We start from the raw sequence: 26,309 nt of genomic DNA, 5'->3' as shown, positions 1-26,309 counted from the left end.
ATTAACTTTTATTTTAACTTTCTTTTTTTACTTTTTAATACTTCCAAATAATTTTCATATAATTCACTATACAATTCAATCACTAAAAACATCACATCACAATAAAAGAAACGCATCAAAAATTACAATAAAGAAACGATATGAAATGTCAAAATCATAAAAAATTCAGAAGAAGCAAAAAGAGAAATGCAAAGAAAATGGCATGTAACCCTGTGCGGTGGCTTATCGTGACATTTTTTCTTCTATCCTTGTCTCTCTACACCTTTTACCAACAAAAAAAATGGCATGGTTAAAAAATGTCACCGTGTAAAGGCAGTGTTAGCAAATGCAAATGCCCCATAACAAGCAAAAAGCCATAATATCGGTTATACGTCACGCTTTTACGCTCTCTTCTAGTTAGAACTTGGCTAAACGTCAAAATTGTTGTTAAAGCATTCCGGCTGACAACGACGACGACTGCATGTTGGGAAATTAACACGCCAACAATTTCTTCTCCGGTTGGACGTTTTGTGACGAAAGTAAATAAAAGCCCGGCAACAAAATGCATCCCGATCTTACCGAGAGAATACTCCAACACTTGGATACCGTTGATAAGGTGGACACCTTGGACTTGGTGGAGGTTTTCGGTGTTGATCACCAAAAAATTGTCGGGGCCCTAAAATCGATTCAAGCGCATGGTGAGTTGGTAAATGCCGAGACAACATCACGAAAATCGTTGGAGGTCACTGAAGAGGGTCAAATGGTTGTGGCCCAAGGTAGTCATGAAGCTGTTCTCTATAATGCCGTTCCCCTTGATGGTATTCCACAGGCCGAACTAATGAAGAGTGGTCCCAATGCCAAGGTGGGCTTCAGCAAGGCCATGTCCCAGGGTTGGATAATGGTTGACAAATCTGTCAGTCCTCCATTGGTAAAGCGCAAAGTAGACAAAATTGAAGACACCGTCCAGCAAAATCTCATAGCTGTTGCTGCTGGAAAAACCGATTTGCCTGCAAATTTAGTAACCGAATACAAGAAACGTAAACTTCTGCAGGAAATCACTACCAAAAGCTTCGTTTTGACCAAAGGACCGGAATTCTCCACAACCCTTACCAAACTGGAAACCGACTTAACTGTTGATATGTTGGCTTCTGGCCTATGGAAAGATTTGAAATTCAAGGCCTATAATTTTGATGCCCTGGGTGCACCACCAACCCGGGGACATTTACATCCCTTGTTAAAGGTGCGCACGGAATTCCGTCAAATCTTCTTGGAAATGGGTTTCTCTGAAATGCCCACCAACAACTATGTCGAATCATCATTCTGGAATTTCGATGCCCTATTCCAGCCTCAACAGCATCCAGCTCGTGATGCTCACGACACATTCTTCATAAATCACCCAGCAAAGAGTTACAAATTCCCACAAGACTATCTGCAGCGTGTCAAGAAAGTACATTCCAGCGGTGGATATGGTTCCCAGGGTTATGGTTATGACTGGAAATTGGAAGAGGCCCAAAAAAATCTTCTACGCACCCACACAACTGCCGTCAGTGCTCGAATGCTTTATAAACTGGCCAATCAGCCGGAAGGTTTCAAACCAGCCAAATACTTTAGCATTGATAAGGTATTCCGTAATGAAACACTCGATGCCACACATTTGGCCGAATTCCATCAGGTCGAGGGTGTAATTGCTGATGTTGGCCTAACTTTGGGTGATCTTATTGGTACGCTGTATGAATTTTTCCGTAAATTGGGTATAACTCAGTTGGAATTTAAACCAGCCTACAATCCTTACACAGAACCAAGTATGGAAATATTTTGTTTCCATCCTGGACTGGGTAAATGGATTGAAGTGGGTAATTCTGGTGTATTCCGTCCAGAAATGTTATTGCCCATGGGTTTGCCGGAGAATGTAAATGTTATCGCCTGGGGCTTGTCTTTGGAACGACCGACCATGATTAAATATGGCATCAACAATATACGTGATTTAGTCGGGCCCAAAGTGGACTTAAAAATGGTGGAAGAAGGTCCCATATGCCGTTTGGAACGAGCATAAATACTTTGTTATTTTTAAAATGGCAAGGTGCGCGCGATTTAAATTATGTCAAACTTAAAATTTGTTTATTTAATATAATATTTATGTGATTGTAATTTTTTCTTAAATAAATTCATGAAAAAATACTTTTTGTATTTATTCCTGTTTCGAAGTCATCATATTTTGAAGGAAAGTAGGTATATATTTTTGTTAGGCTGTCTTTAAAGAAAATTTTAGTTAAAAAACGAATGTGAATTATGTAGAATATATAGGATTTGTACTGGTAGATGCCAAAGTTAAGGGGTTTCTGCAAAAATAAATTGTTTCTTAAACAACTCCATGTAAAAGTTAATTTAATATGCTCTTTTCAACAATTTCAGGCGATTTCATTATGTATTTTGACAGTTCATGGTACCATCAGCTGGGTTATACCATCGCTACACAAAAATCAATGTACAGACTGGAGACTGTTTAGGGCTATGCAGATCGATTTTGGCCCACGAAAACGATTTCCACACTCTTGTTCAACGAATTGATGTCAAAAAAGGGAGAAATGAATAATATTTTTTCACAAACGGAAAACTTTATGGTTTTTCCATAAAATAAATAAATTGATTAATGTTTATATTTTGATTTATTTTTTATTCATTTGTTATCGATAATTTATTTTCCTGGAATCGTCATAAATTTGACCCACCAATCGATTAGTAAAAAATCGACTTAGTTGTCCCTAAATTCTAGTTGTCTACCCATTCTATTGCAAAAAGTGTCCATTTAAAAGCTCGAATGAAATAAATATAAACAAATAGTTAATAACATTATATAAATAATAAACAAAGTTGTTTGGAGTGTTCAAATTGTATAAAAATATGTGGATTTCTTAAAAAATAAAGCGCAAATAACCAATAAAAAAGTTGGTACTCACGGTGAAATGATAACCTCTTGATAAATAGATGTAAAGGAAAAATTTTGCAAAAGAAACAATAAAAATTTAGTTTCTTTAAAAGCCTTAACGAAGGACGAAGATATTATTTGTGAGCAAAGAAACATCATAATACTGGATAAAAATGGCTGGATTCGTAATAAAGGGAGAGATCCCCGATTCGGCGGATGTTGGTCCCTGGACAAAGTCTCCGGTACAACAAGAGAACAAACAGCAATTAAGAAATTATCGCCTTAGACAGGATAACACCCAGCAACAACAACAATCATCGTCGTTTAGCGCTGCCAAGCCTATGAAGGATATAAGTAGTAACGGCGGTCTATTGAAATTAGCTTTGGAAAATGGTAAACGCCAAGAGACAAAAGGCAATCATTGTGGCGAAATATTTGTTACAAACAATGCAAAAAAATGGACGTTTGTGTGCACCTATTGCCAAAAATCTACCCGGGATATTGGAGAATTTGTGTGTCACATAAAATTCAAGCATATGGGTGGCATACACCACTCGGACGAGGATGACGATGATGATGCTGCCGATGAAAATAATGCTACACGTAAAGCCCACAATTCAATGGCAGAGGATTCTTATAATCAAGGACAAGATGTAAGTAAAATTGTTGGGTGCTTTTTTATTACTTGGAAGTCGGTATAATTTTTCATTAAAAAAAACTTCGCATGTGTGTATGTGTATTCTTCGAAAAAATGGTAAAAAAGTGACTCATGGTATACACATACTATCTACTTTTTTTCTTTAAAGTGTGCCCCATCGATTTTTTTCTACTTGTTTAGCATTTTTTTCAACTTGTCTTTACCTAGAGATAGGGGTTGTTTGAAATCTTTTTTATTAGTTGCTTGCTTTTATGTGAAAATAAAAAATGAAACAATGTGAAAAGTGGAATGAGATTTTTTTTCCAATTCGGGAGAATTTTATTTAAAAGAATTAATTTAAAATTAGAAATTATTAAAAAAAATATTTTGTCGCCTCTTTTTAAATTTTGAAATGAGGTTGTTGTTTTAACCGGGAATCAAATAATCATTAAAAAGTATATATACAGGGTGAGATGAAAAAACTGCAACCAACTTCAGACTGCGCTTCGCCGGGAATGGGCAAAATACCAAAGCAGAGCAATATTCGGGCAGCGTGTGACGGTTTCATTGGCCGTTTGAAGGCCATAATTCATGCCAAAGGTGACCAATTCGAACAAATCTAAACTTATTCTAAAATTTGATGATGTTTTCGACATTTTTTGCTTTCATATAATTAAATTTAAAAAATATATAAAAATTATGGCGTTTGACTTTGTTGCAGTTTTTTACCTCACCCTGTATTTCCATTAGAATTTTATAAATAAAAAAATATTTCTGCAAAATAGTTCTCCTTTCATTTCTTTAATACATATTTGAAAAGTTTTTTTTTTAATTTTTATAATTTAAAAAAAATAGAATTATTCAAATAATTTTTTTTCATTAAAAAATATATTTTTTCATATTTTTTTTAATTTCAATTTCCATATTTTATTTTCAGTATTTCGATTGCACAAATTATTTGGATGTTAATGTTCACATTGAAGACAGCGACGAACAGCAGTCCTCCTCCTCCAGATCAAGGAAAACTCCAAATTCGAAAACCAATCGAAATGGTGCAGATGTGGTTAATCTTTTGGATGAGGAAGAGGAGGAGGAGGAGCAGGAAGAGGAGGAAAATAAATATGATAATAATAAAACATCCGCACAGTATGAATATGAAAGTGTTGAGGATGACGAACAAGCCATACTCATTGAGGATGCCGACCAACAAAATGAGAATCCTCAACACATGGATGAAGATACCAACAAGGAATTCCTGCTACAAGCCATGGGCAATGATAACGATTCCCTGATAGACGATATTGCATCCATGGTTAAGGGCAATAAAAAGCGTAATCGTCCGCACGTTAAAGGCAGTTTTTCGTGTAAACTCTGTGAGAAGACCTTCCAGTATTTCTCACTGTATCGCAATCACATGATTAAGCATTCCAATTTCACACCCTTCAAGTGTGAATTTTGTGACAAGGGTTTCAAATCGAAACAGGCCATACGTTACCACATGAAAACCCATTCGACGGAAAAAGAATTTCAATGTCCGCTCTGTCCATCGAATTTTGCCACCTCGAGTGTCTTTATATCGCATGTAATGACCCATGAAAGTGCAACATGTTTTCCCTGTATGGTGTGTGGTAAAATCCTATCGTCGGAACATGAACGCGAGGAGCATGTGGAGACTCATTCCGAAGAACGGCCTTATAGCTGTTCGTTTTGTAGCAAACGTTTTAGACAAAAACACCATCTATCGAATCATTTAAAATTGCATTGTCGCTATCGTTGCGATTTTTGTAAGGTAAGCTTCAATTCGACCCAAACACAGCGGCGACCGTACGCTTGTCCCAGCTGTGAGGATATACCCGAGATACGACAACAAGTTGAAAGGCGTCGCGCCCTATTATTCAGGCCCAGCACTGATGTTCTTCCCATGGAATTTGAAAATGTTGTCTTGGATAATGTGAACTCATCCACTGCCACGGAATGTGTAGATTTGGATGCGGTGCCTTCCGATGATAATGATGGCGATGGTGATGACCAGAGTGAGGACGAGGGCAGTACAAGCAAAAAAATATACCCCCAATGTACATATTGCTTTAAGGCTTTTGCCCATGTTGAGGCCTTAAATTTCCACATAAAAAAGGTGCACAATCGTTGAGTTGTGGGATGGTTTTTTAACACCAAGTAGAGGATTGCATTTTCATTCCGTATTATTACTCTTTGGATTATGAGGCAAAACATTAAAAGGAGTACTTTTTGTTGTATGATTTACGCTAAGATTAAAAACAAAGTAGTATAAATAATTATATGTGTAATTTAAAAATAATTTATAATTATTAATGAACATATTCTGTTTAGAATTTTTGCTGAACTTTGCATCAAGAACTTCAATAATACAATATTGATGTTTTCGAAAAGTTACACTATCTTGAAAACTATTATAAGATCCAAGGCAATGATGCTTGATTTTTGATTTAGGAATAATTTGTAATTTAATTTTATAGGTATATCTGAACTGTATTTTTGATGCAAACTTTTATTCCATAAAATCTTGGCAATTATTTTTTTATTTATAAATTCAAAATTTAAAACAACAATTTCAGCTCTTAATCTAATAAGCCAATAAGTAAGTTCGTATTGTAAAATTTAGATTTTATTTTGAAATATAAGATATATTTTTTGGAATATGTTCAACCCATAACTCAAAACAAATTCCTAATTTAAGTTTAGAAATTATAAATTTTTTTATTATTATATTATTTCCCCAAGGACTGATAGTTGTATTCTGTCGTCATTTTTTTAAATGTATATAAATACATGCCGATATCAACATAATTTTTATTTCACATGAGTCCAATATCATTGCTGGAAAATTGATTAAACAAATGACAAATTTTATAAAAAAAAGCTGCATTGAAGTGGAATTTTGTTAAAAAATAACGAAGGTAAGGAAAAATCAACCTGGATCTTGTAACCAATCTTCAACTTTTTATACCCTCCACCTTAGAAAGAAGGGTATATTAACTTAGTCATTCCGTTTGTAACATTCCTAAATATTCGTCGTAGACCCCATAAAGTATATATATTCATAATCAGCATACAATTCTGAGTCGTTTTAACGATGTCCGTCTGTCTGTCACGATACAGCTCACATTATTCGACGTAGAACGTCAAAATTTAGCAAAACAATTTGTATTGTATCTAGGATGGTTGGTATTGAAAATTAGATATATTGGTCCACGTTCTGGTATAGTCCCCATATAACGGTACCTCCCGATATTCGCTATTTTGATGATTTTTGACACATTTTTTCATGGTACCTTCTGATATCCGTAATTTGGATGATTTTAGCGACATTTTTCACCGGAATTGTTTCAAATTTGGTATTTAAAGTTCAAAATGGATGGTACAGCCTATGACAGGAGATTGTCTGTGCTGGTCCACGTCTTCGTATAGCCCTCATATAACGGTACCTCCCGATATTTCGTATTTTGATAATTTTAACGATGTTATTTGCCGAAATTGTTTCAAATTCGGTATTTGAAGTTCGTAATGGATACTACAGCCTAAGGCAGAAAATTGTCTATGCACGTCTTCGTATATCCCCCATATAACGGTATTTTGACGATTTTAGCGACATTACTCACCGATTTTTTTTAAGTTTCGCATTTGAATATTGTAATGGCTTTAGACAAAAAAGACCATAATATAACAGCTACATTCGGAATTTTTAAGATTTTAACAGAATTTTTATCGGCTTTTATTGTTTTTGAGAATTGCCAAATTCGTTCCTATTGGTGGAGGGAATTCAAAGTTCGGCCCGGCCGAACTTACAGCTTTTTTACTTGTTTTTTTTTATTGAATGAAAGAAAAAAATGTCGGAAATAGCATCAAATCACGAATTATGGCCTTCAAACGGCCAATAAAACCGTCATACGCTACCCGAATGTTGCTCTGCGGTATTTTGTTGCTCTGCGCTTGCTTGAGGTGATCGACACTTTGGTATTTTTTTAGTTGAGTTCTGTTGGAATGTCCAAGGTCTGCCAGGCCACAATGTTTGCGTTCCCAAGGCTTTAATACACCCTCCAGAATATTTTCGCGATAATATTCGGCATTTATTCTGATGCCACGGTCGATATCAATACGACCGGAGAGAGACCATAGGGTGTTATGGCGGCCCACACCATGGCCGGCAACTTAACCGCCTAAATTCCTACTGGGCCCGAATTAACAGCGATGTGCAGAACATCTGCCCTGCTTGTGGCACAGCAGGGCAGATGTTGCACCTATTTCGCTGTCGAGCCAAGCCTACTCACCTAAGTCCAGTCTCGTTATGGACACAACCCATACAGGTTGCATCCCTTTTGAGACAGGCCTTAGATGCAAAACTAGATTGAATGGAGTCAGAAAATGGAAACAGAACGAACACAGCTGAATGAGCTGCTACAACAACAGCCATGGCCGGCGCTTGTGTTCTGGTGGCCAACCGAAACTGCACATTTTCAGCTGACCTCTTTCGCAGGTGAACACAATCTTTTTGTTTGTTTACAAACTGATGGACAACGAATGTTTTCTCATCGGAGAAACACTAAATTCGACAGTTCACCACTTTCGGCCAAGCGAAGCAACTCTTTAGGTCTTTTGAGTCTATTTTCTTTCTGTTGTGGAGTAAGTTCTTTGGAATTACAATGGCCTACCCCCAGCTCATTTTTCAATATTTGCCGAATTGAATATTGCAATATGTTCAGCTTACGAGCCATTTAACGCGGGTTCGCGATCAAGTCGCTTCTTTACTTTTCAAACTGCTGGATTTCTGCTGATGTTGTTGTTTTCCTCCATCCACTTCCTTGACGTCGAGCTACGCTACCAGTATCACGGAAACGAAGATTTATTCACATTTAAATGCTGGAGTGCTCTAACGATAGCCACTTGTGGTTTTCCAGCCAAATATAAAGAAATCACAATATCACGCTTGAATTCCATCACGAATAACTTCTTTTCTGGAAAATTCTCACCAAAATGCTTTTGTACGCTTGTAAACAATATAATGAGGTGTCACTGGAATAATTCAAACAGCTGTCGGACGAGTGGCTTAGAAATGACAGCAGACTGAAATTGGTAGCAGTTTTTTCATCTCACCCTGTTAGAATGTTTTTAAAACCGTTAAAATTTAAATTGATTTTTATTTTCGTCAAATAAATTTTCTAAAAATTAGTTATTTAATTGTACTTTTTGTACTATATCTATGGACAATTTATTAAAAAGAATATCGTAATTTAAAAAAAAAAAAGAAAAATATTTGCATTTAAAACATTACAAAAATTGATTTTATATACAAATAAAAATAATATTCTAAAGAATTTTTCAACACCAACAACATATCAAACTCTTGAAAAAAACATTGCCTCTGTCTCTGTACTTTACATTCCCTTAAAATAATAACTTATTGCCATGGTAGCAGAGCTCTTTTGTTTCAGTGGAAATGACGTCTTTGATATTTCTCCAACGATGCCAAAACTAAATCATCTGGTGATTTGGTATTAAAATCGAATGGTTTTATTTCATGTTTAACCGCTGTAGATGTTGTAGAATAATTGGCGAATTTCTGTGGCGGAGGCATGTAGTGCTTATCAACTAAAGACAAAAAATAACCCACAGCCGAGGGTTTTTGCACACAATTTGGTTTTAGTGGGACATGTGAAATGTCAATTTGACAATATTCATTAGCGGGTGTGGTTAATAACACCTTTGTTGATGATGCATCCAAACGATCACAGTCTATGAAGGGAATTTTAAAATCTATATCTGCATTGCCGGCTTGCTGTTGGCGCTGTTTATGTTTGTTATGGAAAATTCTTGAAGGAGGTGTGCCCTGATGTGTCGAATGATTGGTGGCCAAAGCGGCGGACAAATCTATGGCAGGTGGTAGATTGGCAGAGGTAGAGGCGGGAATGACGGCAGGATTTGATGAATGGTGGGTGTTAGCAGCATTTTCCTTAACATGCAATTTATTAATGGCTGTTGTTAGACTACTAATTCCACCACTACTATTGGTGGTGGCATTGGCAGATGTGTCATTAATGGAGTTGGTTTTTAGCATTGGAATTTCAAACATATTAACGCTGCCAAATGTTGGCTGCTGTTGTAAATCTGGCAACACAAAACCATTTTGTTTGGCTCCTTTGTCTTGCAATTGTTTTAGCAAAAAATCATTTAAAGGTGACCCACTTATGGTCGACGAGTGTTCCGATTTCCCACTAGCTATTTTTAATGTTGGTATTGTAAATTTGGGTGGACTAAATGAAGCAGCCTCACTGGTAGTTTTTGCGGCAAATTTATTCCTTATTGCATTTAATAGCAGATCATTTTCGTTGTTTTCTCGGGACGTATTACGTTCAATTTCTAAATTTTCCATGGCCTTGGCTTGCTATATCTTGTTTTTTCTTTTGTTAAATATTTACAATTAAATTAATTTGGAACGCAATTAAGAAAACAATGTTGGAGAAAACTTTTTTTCGCTTTGTTCGTTGGAGCAATTAGTTTGTTTGGAAAGTGGAAGACGCGATAGATAAAATTGAAATTTTTTATTATTATTTTTATAATTTCAGCGATTTTTTGTGTATTTTTATATTTTTTATTATTCTTCAATGCGAAACTGCGAATCTTTTGTTTGGTTGTTGTTTGTGGTTTTTGTGTGCCATCTGATAACAAACAAACGTCACAAAACGCAGTGTTGCCACCTCATGTGTAATTGCACATATTTGGTCTATTCCAGAACTGCCAGAGTGTAAGTTTTTACTACGATAACCGATTTTCCCTTTATGATATCGAAGAAAATTGCCAAAATAATAGATTCTTGTAGGTACTGGAACAGAGCAACTGTGTGTAATTTTTTGTTGCATTTGTGGTTCATGTGCAATTAGTGGCATGTGTAATTCAAGAGTAATTTATAGTTTTACTATTTTTAACACTTTTTTTATAATCCTTCCCTTCTCAAATGCTACTGCTAAAAGAATATTTAGCAGATGATTTTTGGGAAAAGCAGGAGTGAGTATGATTCCCATTTACTGCAGAATATTTGACACTTAAAAGTCTTGCTTTTCACCAAAATCGTTATACCAAAAAGCTAAAAAAGCCAAGTGAACATTTTCTTCGTCGGGACGAATTTACGATATTGGTGGCGATCAGCAAATATTGCAAAGCTCTCAGTTTCGGTTTGAAAAGCACTACTTTCTTTAATATAGAGTAATATGAAGATAATAACTTTAAATAATTGTAAAACAAATTTCATAAACATGCACAAACATATGTTTAGTTATCAATTATTATATAAATTTAATATAAAGTAAATTTACGTTTAATTTTGAGATATATAGTAATTTTTTTCAAAAAAAAATTTGATATATGTCTAATTTTTCTCTGAAATTTTCCTCCGCTTATAATATGCAGCTTCCTTGGTGACAACACTGACAAAACGTCATAAACAATGTCGAGATACGTTGGTAATGTCAAAAGGAATTTTTGTGATCGAAATCGCAGAAGAATATGTAAACAAATGCCCCACAAATATAAACAAGTGTTGACATTTAATTTGTTTAGATCATATTTTTAAAAGAAAATCTAGGCTGTCTAACTTATTTTAAAAATGCAAAAAAAAAAAATTAAATAAATTAAAAAAACTTGTTGCATGGAAATTTTACAGAAAGCAGACATAGCCATAGGGCTGTACTTATGTAGTTTTACGAAGCTGTTCTACCTCCTTATTGTACCATGGTTTTCACTTTATGATATAGGAAAAATGCAAACAAATTAACCTTCAAGATTCTGGAACAGAGCATAGTAGATTCTAGCAAATTCTGGATGATAGCATTTGGTGGACAAAAAATGCACGTCCTCTTTTTTTTCTCTGTGTACATTTTTCCCACATCTATATTCACATCGATAAGAAAAAAATCGAGCATAAAAAGTCGACCTAGTCATCTCTGAATGTCTTCAGTGTTGTATTTATGTTCAGAAGCGACAAAATTATTTTTATTTTTCATTTCTGTTCGGTGATAAATTCATTTAATTATTAGAAATTTTTGCTGGCAAAAATATGTTAATTGAACCAGAATTGTAAAACAAGTGCACGAGAATTGAAATTTTCTAAAATTGCGGTGAACTAGAAGTGATTAGATAGCAAAATATCCGCTGTGGAATATTCTGTGTGTGGTTAGTGAACGTCTCGTTGTCGTTGTCTTCTTGGTCGGTCCAGACAGGCAGACAAGGTAGACAGAATTAAGAGGGGGTGCTGACAGACAGAGGAGGGAGAAAAGAGGGAGAGAGAGATAAAAGAAAAATACGAAAAATTAGAATACCAAGCAAAACATACCTAATAAGAGACAGATACAAGCAAAAACTAGTAAGTTTCCAATTGGAAGTGCGACTAATTGGAATTGTTGTTATGGAGAGGAGGAGATACGTTAGAAGCTACTTTTATGATACATATTAATTTCCTTTTCTTCTTGCCCTCTAGCGCGGATGCTATAATCTGTAACATTTGGAATTTTTTCACTCAGGGGGTATCAATAAAAACTTAAACGTGTAATAACGTCCAAGGACGATAATCCAGCTGCCAACTGCTGTGCTAAAAACCAAAACCAAACAACAAATTATCCTCACCGCTGTTAACGTGAAATGTTGCCATTTACACCACAAGTCGTTAAACGTTTATTGGCATTAAAAAAGTGTAACGAAGATAGCGTTGAAGGCAAGTGGTCCGAAAAGGCTGTTAAAAATCTAGTTAAAAAGATCAAAAAGAATTCCTCGCTAGAAGAGTTAGAACGTGCCATATCAACACAAAACCCCAATACAAGGTGTGTTACCGTACCGCGCAGCAAACCCACTGCCTCGGGTGAAAACCTACGCAAGGGTTTGCCGCATGTCATATATTGCCGTTTGTGGCGCTGGCCCGATCTACAGTCACAGAATGAATTGAAAGCCCTGGATCATTGTGAATATGCATTTCATTTGCGCAAAGATGATATCTGCATAAATCCATATCATTACAAGAAATTGGAATTATCTATACTGGTGCCGAAATCATTGCCAACACCACCGGATAGCATTGTGGACTATCCCCTCGATAATCATACACATCAAATACCAAATAATACCGAATATAATGCGGCCACCATACGCAGTGCGTCATTGAGTCCACCGCAATATATGGATATCAGTAGAAATAATCCACAACAGCATATATACCAACAGCAAGATCCACGTTCGCCGAGCAATTTCTTTACGGGTAATATGAGTGGAGCTACGGCTCAACAGCAGCAGCAACAGCAAATGTCTACAAACAACTTGCCGCCCGGCGCCTGTAATATGGACTCGCAGTCGAGTGTTTTAAGTGTGGGCAGTAATAGTATGCCAAATACAGGCACTCCACCGCCTGGCTATATGAGTGAAGATGGTGATCCGGTTGATCCGAATGATAATATGAATATGACACGTTTAACTCCTCCGGTTGAGTCGGCACCAGTTATGTATCATGAACCGGTAAGTAGTACATTGTTGTACACCACTCTGAAGTTTTGAAAAAAATATTGAGAAGATTAAAACTACAATTTTTGAAGCCATTCTCCCAAAAAATTTTGAAAAACATTTAGCATGTTAAAACAAAAATTTTCAAAATTCTTGGAAAAACAAATGCTAAAATTAAAAACAAAAAATAATTTGTAAAGATATGCAATATTTAAAGAAACATTTAAAAAATCGATAGTAATTTTTTCTGAATATTGAAACCCATCTAAATTTCTAAACATCCTTAGGGAATATTTAAATCCATGTCTCTAGGAAGTATTCCATGTGCTTGAATTACAGGGTGAGATAAAAAAACTGCAACAGAGTCAAATGCCATAATTTTTATTTTTTTTTTTAAATTTTTATTGAATGAAAGCAAAAAATGTCGGAATTAGCATCAAAATTTAGAATAAGTTTACATTTGTTCGAATTGGTCACCTTTGGCACGAATTATGGCCTTCCAACGGCCAATGAAACCGTCACACGCTGCTCGAATGTTGCCCTGCGGTATTTTGGTCCATTCCCATCGAAGCGCTTACTTGATCGACACTTTGGTATTTTTTAGTGCCAACCTTGCTTTCTAAAATACTCCAGACACAATAGTGCAACGGATTGGTATCCGGAGATTTTTGGTGGCCATTGTGCGCTGAAAATGAAGCGAGGAACCTCATTTTGTAACCATTCTTGGGTGGCGCGTGCTGAGTGCGATGGTGCTGAGTCCTGTTGGGATTTCCAAGGTCTGCGGCTAAAATGTTTGCGTGTCCAAGGCTTTAATACACACTCCAGAATATTTTTCCGATAATATTCGGCATTTATTCTGATGCCACGGTCGATTACGATACGAGCGGAGAGCGACCATCGGCTGTTATGGCGGCCCACACCATCAACATGGCCGGCTGTCAATACCTGCATGGGTGTTATAGACAAAGCCATCCGAATCACAATCTTATGGATAGGCAACCTCCGCCCAGGCACGTAAGGAAAGACCTTCATGATCTAGAGAGATAGGTTCAGAGATATAAGAGATAGCCTCTAGATCGATAGACCTATCAAGCGGGACTGAATAGTATTCACTCTAACGCGGTCTCAGAAGTCATTGAAGGATATAGAGTGAATACTGCCCAAGGAGACCACCCCCCACCGTCACAGCTGAAGAACGAGAGCTGTGCCGACAAACCCGAGTAGTTTTGGCTCAATTACAATCCGGATGGTGCAACCGCCCAAAATTCCTACTGGGCCCGCATTAACAGCGATGTGCAGTCCAGTCTCGTTATGGACACAACCCATACAGGTTCCATACTTTTTGAGACTGAACTTAGAGACAGAACCACATTGAATGGAGTCAGAAAATGGAAACAGAACGAACACAGCTGTATGAGCTGCTACAACAACAACAACCATGGTCGGCGCTAGAGTTCTGGTGGCCAACCGAAGGTGCACATTTTCAGCTGACCTCCTGAGGAAGTAAACACGATCATGGTGCTTCTTTACAAACTGTACAACGAATGTTTTCTCATCGGAAAAAAACTAAATTCGGCACCATTTCACCAACACTTTCGGCCTAGCGAAGCAACGCTTTAACTCTTTTGAGTCTATTTTCTATCTGTTGCGGTGTAAGTTCTTGCACTTTTTGGAATTTCAATGGCTTTACCTGAGCCCGAGTTAATTTTTCAATACTTGCCGGATGGAATATTGCGATATGTTCAGCTCACGAGCCATTTTTCGGCCACTGCGACGAGGGTTTGCGATCAAGTCGCTTCTTTACTTTTCGAACCATTTCTGCTGATGTTGCTGTTTTATTCCGTCCACTTTATTGACGTCGGGCTACGCTACCAGTATCACGTTAACGAGAGATGGTACGAGACACAAAAGATTTATTCACATTTAAATACTGGAGTGCTCTAACGATAGCCCCTTGTGGTTTTTCAGCCAAATATAAAGGAATCACACCATCACACGCTTGAATTCCATCACGAATAACTTATTTAATAACTTTTTTTTCTACAAAATTCTCACCAAAATGCTTCTGTACGCTTGTAAACAATATAATGAACTGTCACTGGAATAATTTTAACAACTGTCGGACGAGTGATTTGCAAGTTTTTCATCTCACCCTGTATAATGAGCTGTCATTGGAATAATTTGAACAGCTGTCGGGCGAGTGGCTAAGAAATGGCAGAAGTCAGTTTTTTCATCTCACCCTGTATTTTTGTTTTAAATTTATTAAAAAAAATTAATTCTATTCCCTAAAAATGTTTTAAAAATTTTCTGTCTTTTTTTAGGCATTTTGGTGTTCCATTTCCTATTACGAATTGAATACACGTGTTGGAGAAACATTTCACGCTTCACAGCCGTCCATCACGGTCGATGGCTTTACTGACCCCTCCAATTCGGAACGTTTCTGTTTGGGTCTGCTGTCCAATGTCAATCGCAACGAGGTTGTGGAACAAACTCGTCGACACATTGGCAAAGGTGTACGCCTGTATTACATTGGCGGTGAGGTGTTTGCCGAATGCCTCAGCGATTCATCGATTTTTGTGCAATCGCCGAATTGTAATCAACGTTACGGCTGGCATCCCGCCACCGTTTGTAAAATTCCACCTGGTTGTAATTTGAAAATATTCAATAATCAGGAATTTGCTGCCTTACTGTCGCAGTCCGTGTCGCAGGGTTTCGAGGCAGTGTACCAGTTGACACGCATGTGCACCATACGTATGTCGTTTGTTAAGGGTTGGGGTGCCGAGTATCGACGTCAAACGGTCACATCCACACCCTGTTGGATTGAATTGCATTTGAACGGTCCGCTGCAGTGGTTGGATCGAGTTTTGACACAAATGGGTTCGCCACGCATGCCATGTAGTTCCATGTCTTAAAAAGTAAGAGGTTTTTTAAGGCATATCTTTAAAAAGAAAACCGAAAACGGAAAATACAAAAACAAAATATTGCTCTAGTGTACGATGATAGAATTTAGAGAAAAGATAATATATATCTACCTATAATATTTTCTTTCTTATGTTTCCTTTTATTTTAACCCCCTCAAAAAAAAAGTAAGCAGCATGCCCCTGAGAAAAAAAAAAATAGAATTGTAGTTTATCTCTAATATGTATGTATTAAGTGATGTTGATAATGATGTATTTTTAATCATAGTTTATATGATTTCTTTTTTTTCTTTTCTTTTGTTTAAACATATTTTTTTGCTTGCATTTGTTCCTTATTTTATTTTGATTTTTATTATTTTTTTTTTTTTTTTGAATATGAATTATGTGACATTATATTTTGCTTTGAAAGGTATATCACTATACAATTGTTGAGCTCCTAACATGTTAGTTATGTTGGTTAGTAGTTTGTGTGTGAATGTATAATTGTAGTACATATATCAATTTGTTTGTCTATTACTAAAATTGTGTAGCAAAAATAAATGTAACACGGAAAGTAAGGTGGTGTAATTTGTCTCATCCACTTCATGCCAACTTGCAGTGGAAATCGTTTATAACAAATGTTAAAAAAAAACGTATGTTTATTTATACCCTCCATCTTGGAAAGAGGGTATATTAACTTTGTCATTCCGTTAAATATTCGTCGTAGACCCCATTAAGTATATATATTCATAATCGGCATAAATTTCTAAGTCAAATCTACGACATCCGTCTGTCTGTGGGTTGAAATCAGGATACAGCCCACATTTTTTGATGTAGAGCGTCAAAATTTAGCAGAACAATTTGTATTGTGTCTAGGATGGATGGTATTGAAAATGAGATATATCGGTCCACGTTTTGGTATAGTCCCCATATAACGATACTTCCCTATATTCGGTATTTTGATGGTTTTTGCCACATTTTTTTTTACCGATTTGTCTGAAAATTGGTATTTGTAGGTCATAATGGGTTCTAGCTCCGGTGGTGAAACATTGTATGTATAGGTCCACGCTTTGGGGGGGGGGGCTATACCCCCCATATAACGTTACCTCCTGATATTCAATATTTTGATGATTATGGCCACATCTTTTTCATGGATTTGTTTCAAAATTGGTATTTGTAGCTCATAATAGGTTCTAGTTCCGGTGGCGAAACATTGCATGTATAGGTCCACGTTTTGGTATAGTCCCCATATAATGGTACCTCCCAATATTCGGTAATTTGATTGTTTTTAGCCACATTTTTTCACGGATTTGTGCGAAAATTGTTATTTGTAGTTCGCAATGGGTTCTAGTTCCGGTGGCGAAACATTGCATGTATAGGTCCACGATTTGGTATGGCCCCCATATAACGTTACCTCCCGATAATCCGAATTTTGATGATTATGGCCACATTTTTCTTCACGGATTTGTTTAAAAATTGGTATTTGTAGTTGGTAATGGGTTCTAGTTCCGGTGGCGAAACATTGCATGTATGGGTCCCCGATTTGGTATAGTCCCCATATAACGTTACCTCCCGATATACAGTATTTGGATGATTTTTGCCACATTTTTTCACGGTTTTGTCTGAAAATTGGTATTTGTATGTCATAATGGGTCCTAGTTCGGGTGACAAAACATTGCATGCATAAGTCCACGCTTTGGTGTAGCCCCCATATAACGATACCTCCCGATATTCGGTATTTGGATGATTTTTGCCCCCTTTTATTTAGGGATTTGTCTAAAAATTGGTATTTGTAGGTCATAATGGGTCCTAGTTCGTGTGGCGAAACATTGCATGTATAGGTCCACGATTTGGTATAGTCCCCATATAACGGTACCTCCCAATATTCGGTATTTTGAGTATTTTTGCCACATTTTTTTACGGATTTGTCTAAAAATTGATATTTATAGGTCATAATGGGTCCTAGTTCGTGTGGCAAAACATTGTATGTATAGGTCCACGTTTTTGTATAGCCCCATATAATGGAACCTCCCGATATTTGGTATTTTGATGGTTGTTGACACATTTTCCCATGAATATGTCTAAAAATTGGTATTTGAGGGTCATAATGGGTTCAAATGTTTCCTTTACTCTAAGGTGGAGGGTATTAAAAGTTCGGCCCAGCCGAAATTATTGTTTTCTTACTTGTTTTAAGTAAAAGCTATTAGTTATCCTTTTTCTTCTACTTAAAAAAACAACAACAGCATGTGGTAATTAAAAAAAAAATAAAATAAATATGTTTCTTATTTTATTTTATCTGGTAATTTTATAAGCCTTTAAATATTGTACCGAAATAAAGTCATCTTGACTGTAAACCCACATTTTCATGATCAGTTTCTGCTATTTGTTTTCAAATCAAATACTTAGACAGACAGACAGAAAGTTTTAAAGCCCATTGCCTCTCAATATATTCTTAAAAATTTAAACTTTTTTGGTCTGGTTCAAAACCAAAAAATTGGAACAAACAAAACAATTTTATTAAAAACAAAATTAAAAAAAAGAATATTTACTGAAATTAAATAATATTTATAACAAATATTTGAAATGATAAATAAATCTTAAAGATATTGGACGAAAATATAAAACAAACATGAATTGAAAAACGAAAGTAAACACAAAAATCAGGTGATAACTTAAAACAAGCAAATAAATATAGAACACATACGACATTCAAACGTAACCACATACATATATGGTCTGTTCCAGAACTGCAAAAATGTTTTTACTACGATAACCGATTTTCTCTTTATAATATCAGAAAAATTTTGTAAAAATAGCAGATTCTTGCAGGTTCTGGAACAGAGCAATAACAAAAAAAATTAAATTTCATTAAAGGCAACAATTTTTGAAAAAAAAATATTTTTTTCGTTTACAACATTATTTTGTATTTAAATAATTCTTTTTAATAAAAATATATAAAATAAAGTAAAAAAATTTTTTTGGTAAAAATTTAATTTTTTGTAAAAAATTTTTTATTGTTTTTATATTTTTTTAATTAATTTTTTTGTTAAAATAATATTTTATCAAAAAAAAAAAAATAAAATAAAATAAATAAAAAAATTGAAAACAAAATAATGTTGTAAAATAAAAAGAAATGTTTACTAAGACAATATTTTTGTTCAAAAAAAAAATCAATTTTTTGTTAAAAAAATTTTTTATTGTTTTTATTTTTTTCTAAAAAAAATATTTTTTGTTGAAAAATATTCTTTTTTTTTATTAAAATAAAAAACAAATGAAGACAAAATAATGCTGTAAAATAAAAAGAATGTTTAATAAGATAATATTTTTTTGTCAAATATATAAATCTATCTAAAATCAAAAACAATTTTTTTTAATATATTCTTCCTTATTTTTTGTCTTCAAATCATTTTTTTAATTAAAGAATATTTAATTTTTACTAAAATTATTTTAACAAAAATAATTAAAATTAATAAAGAATAATTTTTAGTAAATAATAGCTTTTTTAAAAAAATATTATTTTAATTAATAATTAAATTATTAATTTTTGATGTAATAATAATAAAAATATATAGTTTTTTATAAAAAAAACATATTATAAATATTATTTGTTTAATATTTATATTATTATTATATTATTTTAATTAATAATTCAATTCATAATCCTTTAAAAATTCTTTTAAAATCTTAAAAATACCGAATGTAGATGTTAGTTTATAACTATACCAAAACATAGACCTACATGGCCCATTTTCAATACCAAAAGTCCCTCAGACATCTGGTCATCTACTTCATTTCGTTCGGAAGCTATAGTGATTTCCACAGACGGACGGACATTGCAAAATCGACATAGAATTTTATGCTGATCAAGAATATATATACTTTGTGGTGTCTAAAATGTATATTTCGAGGTGTTACAAACGGAATGACGATCTTAATATACCCTCCATACTATGGTGGAGGGTATAAAAATATTATCTGTTGATGTTATCCTTTATTTTTTTAAAGAAAAAACTTATGAAAGGTTTATATTTTTTATGATTTTTTAACAAAAAAAAATTATTGGAAACATATTTCTTAACAAAACCTGTTGAAAAAAAAAAACAATTCTTTTCGAAACTGGTAAACATTACCGTCGTTCTTCACTAATAAACAAACGTTGTTTTTATTAAAACAACAAAAAAGGGATTAAGCCTGACCATTTTGCAACAACACTCTTTAAATTGTTACAAATTCCGTTTTTTGATAATTTTTTATCTTTCCATAATTTTTTTAGTAATTTTTCATCGTTTTTTAATTACAAAATTATTTTTTTGAAAAAATATTTTTTATTTTAATTATTCTGTGTTTTAATTTTTACAAAAACAATTATCTAACGAAAGAGAAGATAATATTTTTTATTAATTTAAACAAAAAAATATATTTTTGTTTCAAAACATTTTTGAAAAATATTTATTGTGTTTTTTTCAAATAAAGAACTTTTTTTCTTATTTTGGAAAAATTTTAATTTTTTTAGTTTTAATCTTGTTTGATCCCATTTAAATTTGTTAAAAAAAAAACTTATTTTATATTTTTTTATTATTATTAAGAACTTTTTTTCTTATTTTGGAAAAATTTTATTTTTTTAGTTTTAATCTTGTTTGGTCCTATTTAAAATTGTTACAAAATACTTTATTTTATATTTTTTTATTAATGATAGTTTCCACTTTTTTAGGTTTTAATTTAAAATTGTTAATTTTTTATTTATGCTAAATTCAAAATTGTATTTTTGTCTTTGTTTTCCGTTACAAAATTTTATATATATACATATGCAACTGGTATATTTGTTTGGTTTTTAATATTTGTTATAAAAATATGTATTTAAAGCGTCTTTTTGTAAACTTTTTTAATTTGCATTTTTATTTTGTTTTTAAGAATGAAAATCTATTTATTTTCGCATTTTTTTATTTGAAATTTCGGTACTGCTACAAAATTGTTTTTATTATCGTAATTATATATTTTTTTAAATTGGAATTTAATTCCCTTTTTTTGGTAAAATTTTAAAATTATCAAAAATAAAAATTTTATGCCTTGTCTTTGTAATAAAAAAATTGTGTATGTTTTGTTTTTATATACACTAAATCTGTTCTTGTTCTTTTTTTTTTACTTAAAACAAAAACAAAAAAACTATGTAAACATAAAATGTTGTAAAATGTTTTTTTTTTATAATTATCTTTTTATTTAATTATTCTCTTTAAACATAAAAAATGTATGTTGTTATTATATTTGAAATCAAACTAACTCGTAAATAATTTACAAGTAAGGGTGAGAATACATAAAGCGTTTTTTTGGCTGGCTTAAGTCATAGGCTGGCTTCTTCGGAAATGAACAAAGGAGCCTAGGGCCAAAATCAAACTAAGTCAACCTAAACTCCTTTGTTCCCCTACGAAGAAGCCAGTCGTTGACTTAAGCCAGCTAAATAAGCGATTTATGTATTCTCACCTTAAGCCTTGCTGCTTTTTACATACAACATGTATTTCTGACATTTAGCAGTCTAGGCCTTAGAATATTTGGTCAATTTGTAACAGAAAAACAGTATAATTTCCCAAATCGCGTACTAATTGGCATCTTGTGTTGTCTTAGGCTTTGTTTTTAGTTCTGAACTGGGAGAAAATATATGAGAAACATGCTATTTCAGAAGACTATATCTTGTCTCTCAAATAGAGCAAAATATTCCAATATGAACATTTGTAGGACACATAGAGGGTGAGATAAAAAACTGCAACAAAGACAATTTTTAAATTTTTTGTTTTAAAATTTTATTGAATGAAAGCAAAAAATGTGTGAAAAAAGCATCAAAGTTTAGGATAAGTTTAGATTTGCTCGAATTCGGTCACCTTTGGCACGAAGTATGGTCTTCAAACGGCCAATGAGACCGTTACACGCTGCCCGAATGTTGCTCTGCTTTGGTATTTTGGCCCATTCCCGGCGAAGCGCTTGCTTGAGGAGATCGACATTTTGGTATTTTTTAGTGCCAACCTTGACTTCCAAAATACTTCAGATACAATAGTATTGGTATTCTGAGATTTTGGTGGCAATTGTGTGCTGGAAATGAAACGAGAAACCTCATTTTGTAATCATTCTTGGGCGGCGCGTGCTGAGTTCGATGGTGCTGAGTCCTGTTGGAATGTCCAAGGTCTGCGGCCAAAATGTTTGCATGCCCAAAGCTTCAATATACCCTCCAGAATATTTTCGCGGTAATATTCGGCATTTATTCTGATGCCACACGGTCAATAAATACGAGCGGAGAGCGACCATCGGCTGTTATGGCGGCCCAAACCATCACCATGGCCGCCGCTAGAGTTCTGGTAACCATTTGCATTTACAAATTTTCAGCTGACCTCTTTGGCAAGTAAACACGATCATTCTGTTTGTTTACAAACTGCTAGACAACGAATGTTTTCTCATCGGTGAAAACCAAATTCGGCAGTTCACCACTTTCGGCCAAGCAAAGTAACTCTTCTTTAGCTCTTTTGAGTCTATTTTCTTTCTGTTGCGTTGCAAGCTCTTGCACTTTTGTGGAATTTCAATGGCTTTACGCCGAGCACATTTTTCAGTATTTGCCGTATGGAAAATTACGATATGTTCAGCTTACGAGCCATTTTTCGGCCACTGCGACGCGGGTTTCGACCAAGTCGCTTCTTTACTTTTCGAACTGCTGCATTTCTGTTGATGTTGCTGTTTTCTTCTGTCTTCCTTTCACTTCCTTGACGTCGGGCTACGCTACCAGTATCACGGTAAGGAGATGCATTTTAATGCTGGAGTGCTCTAACGATAGCCATATTTGAAAAACCAATGGAAAATAGGTTTTCCCGACAATGACAATATTGTAGATGTGGACTAAGGGAACAATAGTTGAAAACAGACTAATCTCGAAAAACCGCATCTGACACTTAAATGCCTAGAGGCATTAAACTAAATGAATATTCAAGGCTAATGTTTTTTTACCCTCCACCATAGTATGGAGGGTATATTAAGTTTTCCATTCCGTTTGTAACACCTCGAAATATACATTTTAGACCCCACAAAGTATATATATTTATGATCAGCATAACATTTTATGTCGATTTAGGGATGTCCGTCCGTCTGTGGAAATCACTCCAGCTTCCGAAAGAAATGAAGTAGATTGATAAAGGTACCTCCCGATATTCGATATTTTAACGATATTAGCGACATTATTCGCCGGAATTGTTTCAAATTTGGTATTTAAAGTTCGTAATGGATACTACAGCCTAAGACAGAAAATTGTCTATGCAGGTCCACGTCTTCGTATAGCCCCCATGTAAGGGTACCTCCCGATATTCGGTATTTTGATGATTTTAGCGACTGTCTGTGCAGGTCCATATTTTGGTTTAGCCCCCATAAAATAGTTTTTTTTTTTATTGACCGATTTATTTTTTGAAGTTTCACATTTGAATATTGTAATGACATATGACAAAAGTTGCCTATGCAGGTCCACGTCAGAATTTTTAACGGATTTTATTAATTTGAAAATTGCCAAATTCGATCCAAATGGTGGAGGGCTTTTTTACTTGTTTTTCCTAAGTCTTTAAGTTCAACAATTTTATATTTTCTTTTGTTGATGCCTTTGCCATTCTGCTTTCTTTATTTTTTATTACCTTATGCTCTCGCCCCCTCCTATTTCCTAATACAACTGCCCAGCAAAAAAATAAGGAAAAAAACATTATTAACAAATTGTTCAAATTGAAACCTCACAAAAATTAAAACATATATATACATTGAAATACATAATATATATTATTATATATATGAAATTAAGAACAAAAGAATAAAAACAGCAAAAGATAAACATCAAAAAAAGAAAGATATAAAAATAATTATTTTTAAAATAAGTTCATTAGCAATAATTACTAACTGATATATAATTTTGAATACAATATGCATACCAAAACCATATACATATACGTATAAACACATACATATAGAATGCAATAATAATAATATGTAGGAAATACAGGATCAGCCATTTACATTTCAATATATAATAAAAACAACAACAAAGACACCATCAAATCAAAACACATGAGCTGGGAATTGGAAGGCATGAAGCAAAATTCGTTTGCCAGACAAAGTTTTTGCACGAGATTTTCTATGTGTTCCAATACTATTTTCAGCCCATGTGCTCCAAAAAACAGAAATAACAATGAATTTAAAAACAATTCTTACAAAATATTTTATTTGTTTTCATAAAAGATTTTTTTTGTTAAATAAAATGACAAAGAAAACAAATTACTTTTAAGCATAGTATTTAATTAAACACAAAATGCATTACTATTTACAAAAGAATAGGCAGCAAAGAAAATGAGAAATAATCATATATATATATATACATTAAAAATATATATTTTATAATAAAATGAACTACTGAAAACACAAATTTTTGCAATTAAACAAAAACTAAAATAAGAAAATATATCATTTAAGAGAAAACTGTGTGAGCAAAAAAAAAAGCGAGAAGACACAGTAACATTATATATTTACGATGATAGAAATGCTGCAAAATAATATATTAAAAAGGAAAAGCTATAATAATAATTATTATTATTAATGATTAGTTAATAATAAAAAAAGAAAGAAATCGATAACATGTTTTAAAAAAGAAAAAAAAAATATTTACATATATATCATGCAAAGAACTTAATTATATTTAATATAAAAGTCAATAAACATATGTATCTACAAGAAAAACAAAACAATCAGAATTCAATATTTTTTTTGTAGGCTAATGTGTTTTTTTTAGAATTTTTGGTAATAATCCAAGGTTATGTTTTCTATTTAAGTCAGTATTTTTTTGCCATTGATTGACATTAATGGAAAATTTTTCGAGAGGGGAGGGGGAAATAATCGTCATGAAATTTCATTAAAAGCCATCGTTAAGAAAAGTCTGGAATCACACTATATTTTGGCTAAAGGTTTTAGCTGCAATTGGTGGACTTTTTTTTTTGGCGTGGTTACAATAATAGATGTGTCTGGTTACCCTAAAATATATAACAATTGATACTGGAAGTCGTCTGTTAACCCGAAATTTCTGCAAACGAGGGCGGTTTTGACATTTCTTTCAGTGAGAGTTTGCAAATTCTTGCTGGACAAATTTCTTCTTGCAATCTCTTGCAACTCTTCTTCTTCTCATTCATCGACATTCAATCAGATGTTTTCTATTGTTTATTTACTTCTTTTTGTGATTTTAATTTGAAAATATTGTTTTGGAATTAGCAAGATTAATTGTTTTTGGAGAACAACTTTACAAATTTGAAAAATATAAATATTAATATGTAATAAGAAAATAAAAGACTATTTACAACATTTTTAGACAAATGCCATTAGCAACAGGTTTAAAGGATTCCGCGGATAAAGATCAAATCTATCTTCCTTTTATTGCTCATATTTTTATTTTATTGCTAATTTCCTTTTTATTTATAAAACTTGTAAAATTGGTGGGCCTTCCTTTCTTTTAATTCTTTTAATGGGGGACAAATTGGTTTGTTTTGACAAATCAGCTGATTAGTTGCAAGCTTCTGCAGGAATACCGTCTGTTTATTTTTCGAAATTTCCTTGCAAAAGAGAATAAAACTACCTTACTCTCTCAGAAAGATGTTGCTGGACAATTCCTGCAGGAAAAGTAACCAAACACACCTATTCTTCTTGCAATCACTTGCAACTCTTCTTCTTCTCATTCATAGGCATTCAATCGCAAGTTTTCTATTGTTTGTTTATTTCTTCTTGTGCTTTCAAATTGAAATTTTTGAATTTTTTTTTTTTTTGAAAAAAAAGACTGCTACCAACTCCAGACTGCTGTAATTTCAAAGCCACTCGTCCGACAGCTGTTAAAGTTATTCCAGTGACAGCTCATAATATTGTTTAAAAGCGTACAAAAGCATTTTGGCGAGAATTGTCCAGAAAAAAGTTATTCGTGATGGAGTTCAAGTGTGATTTCTTTATATTTGGCTGGAAAACCACAAATGGCTATCGTTAGAGAACTCCAGCATTTGAATGTGAATAAATCTTTTGTGTCTCGTAACATCGCTAAACATTTTCTTAAATTTAATGCTATTTGCGAATTTTTTTTTGCCTTCATTCAAAAGTATAATAAAATTGAAAAAAGAAAAAAAAAATTATAACGTTTTTAAAATTCACCCTGTATACTATCCAATATTTCACCATAGGTGAGCAAACCAAAGAATTTTCAGAAATTGATACAAAACGCAAAATATCCATTACAAATTAATTTTATTATTTTTTTTATTTACTTTACAACCTCCTATATTCTTCTTAAAAAAACTTCCAACTTAAAACTAGA

The 26,309-nt window shown here is 33.6% G+C and overlaps 3 protein-coding genes across 4 annotated transcripts; all 3 read left to right on the top strand.

The window, feature by feature from the left end:
• The first annotated feature begins 426 nt into the window (after positions 1-426).
• LOC101889932 (phenylalanine--tRNA ligase alpha subunit) lies at positions 427-2,157 on the top strand. Its single transcript, XM_005185494.4, has one exon. It carries the CDS (start codon positions 542-544, stop codon positions 2,030-2,032), a length of 1,491 nt encoding a protein of 496 aa, XP_005185551.1. The 5' UTR covers positions 427-541; the 3' UTR covers positions 2,033-2,157.
• Positions 2,158-2,736: 579 nt separating this feature from the next.
• On the top strand, positions 2,737-6,379 carry LOC101890095 (gastrula zinc finger protein xFG20-1). The gene is made up of 2 exons (XM_005185495.4): positions 2,737-3,558; positions 4,480-6,379. The coding sequence occupies exons 1-2, from the start codon at positions 3,079-3,081 to the stop codon at positions 5,689-5,691; spliced, it is 1,692 nt and encodes a 563-aa protein (XP_005185552.2). The 5' UTR covers positions 2,737-3,078; the 3' UTR covers positions 5,692-6,379.
• Positions 6,380-11,518: 5,139 nt separating this feature from the next.
• Positions 11,519-18,583, top strand: LOC101890260 (mothers against decapentaplegic homolog 3). Of its 2 annotated transcripts, none has more exons than XM_005185497.3 (3): positions 11,519-11,744; positions 12,049-13,073; positions 15,380-18,583. In XM_005185497.3, the coding sequence occupies exons 2-3, from the start codon at positions 12,210-12,212 to the stop codon at positions 15,968-15,970; spliced, it is 1,455 nt and encodes a 484-aa protein (XP_005185554.1). In that variant the 5' UTR covers positions 11,519-11,744; positions 12,049-12,209; the 3' UTR covers positions 15,971-18,583. The 2 variants fall into 2 exon arrangements, with proteins under 2 accessions (XP_005185554.1, XP_005185553.1); XM_005185496.4 differs by having other exon boundaries at positions 11,519-11,934.
• The last annotated feature ends 7,726 nt before the right edge of the window (positions 18,584-26,309 follow it).

The sequence above is a fragment of the Musca domestica genome, unplaced genomic scaffold (genome assembly GCF_030504385.1).
Source record: "Musca domestica strain aabys unplaced genomic scaffold, Musca_domestica.polishedcontigs.V.1.1 13, whole genome shotgun sequence".
Taxonomy (NCBI): Eukaryota; Metazoa; Arthropoda; class Insecta; order Diptera; family Muscidae; genus Musca; species Musca domestica.
This window is presented reverse-complemented; position numbering and strand designations above follow the sequence as displayed.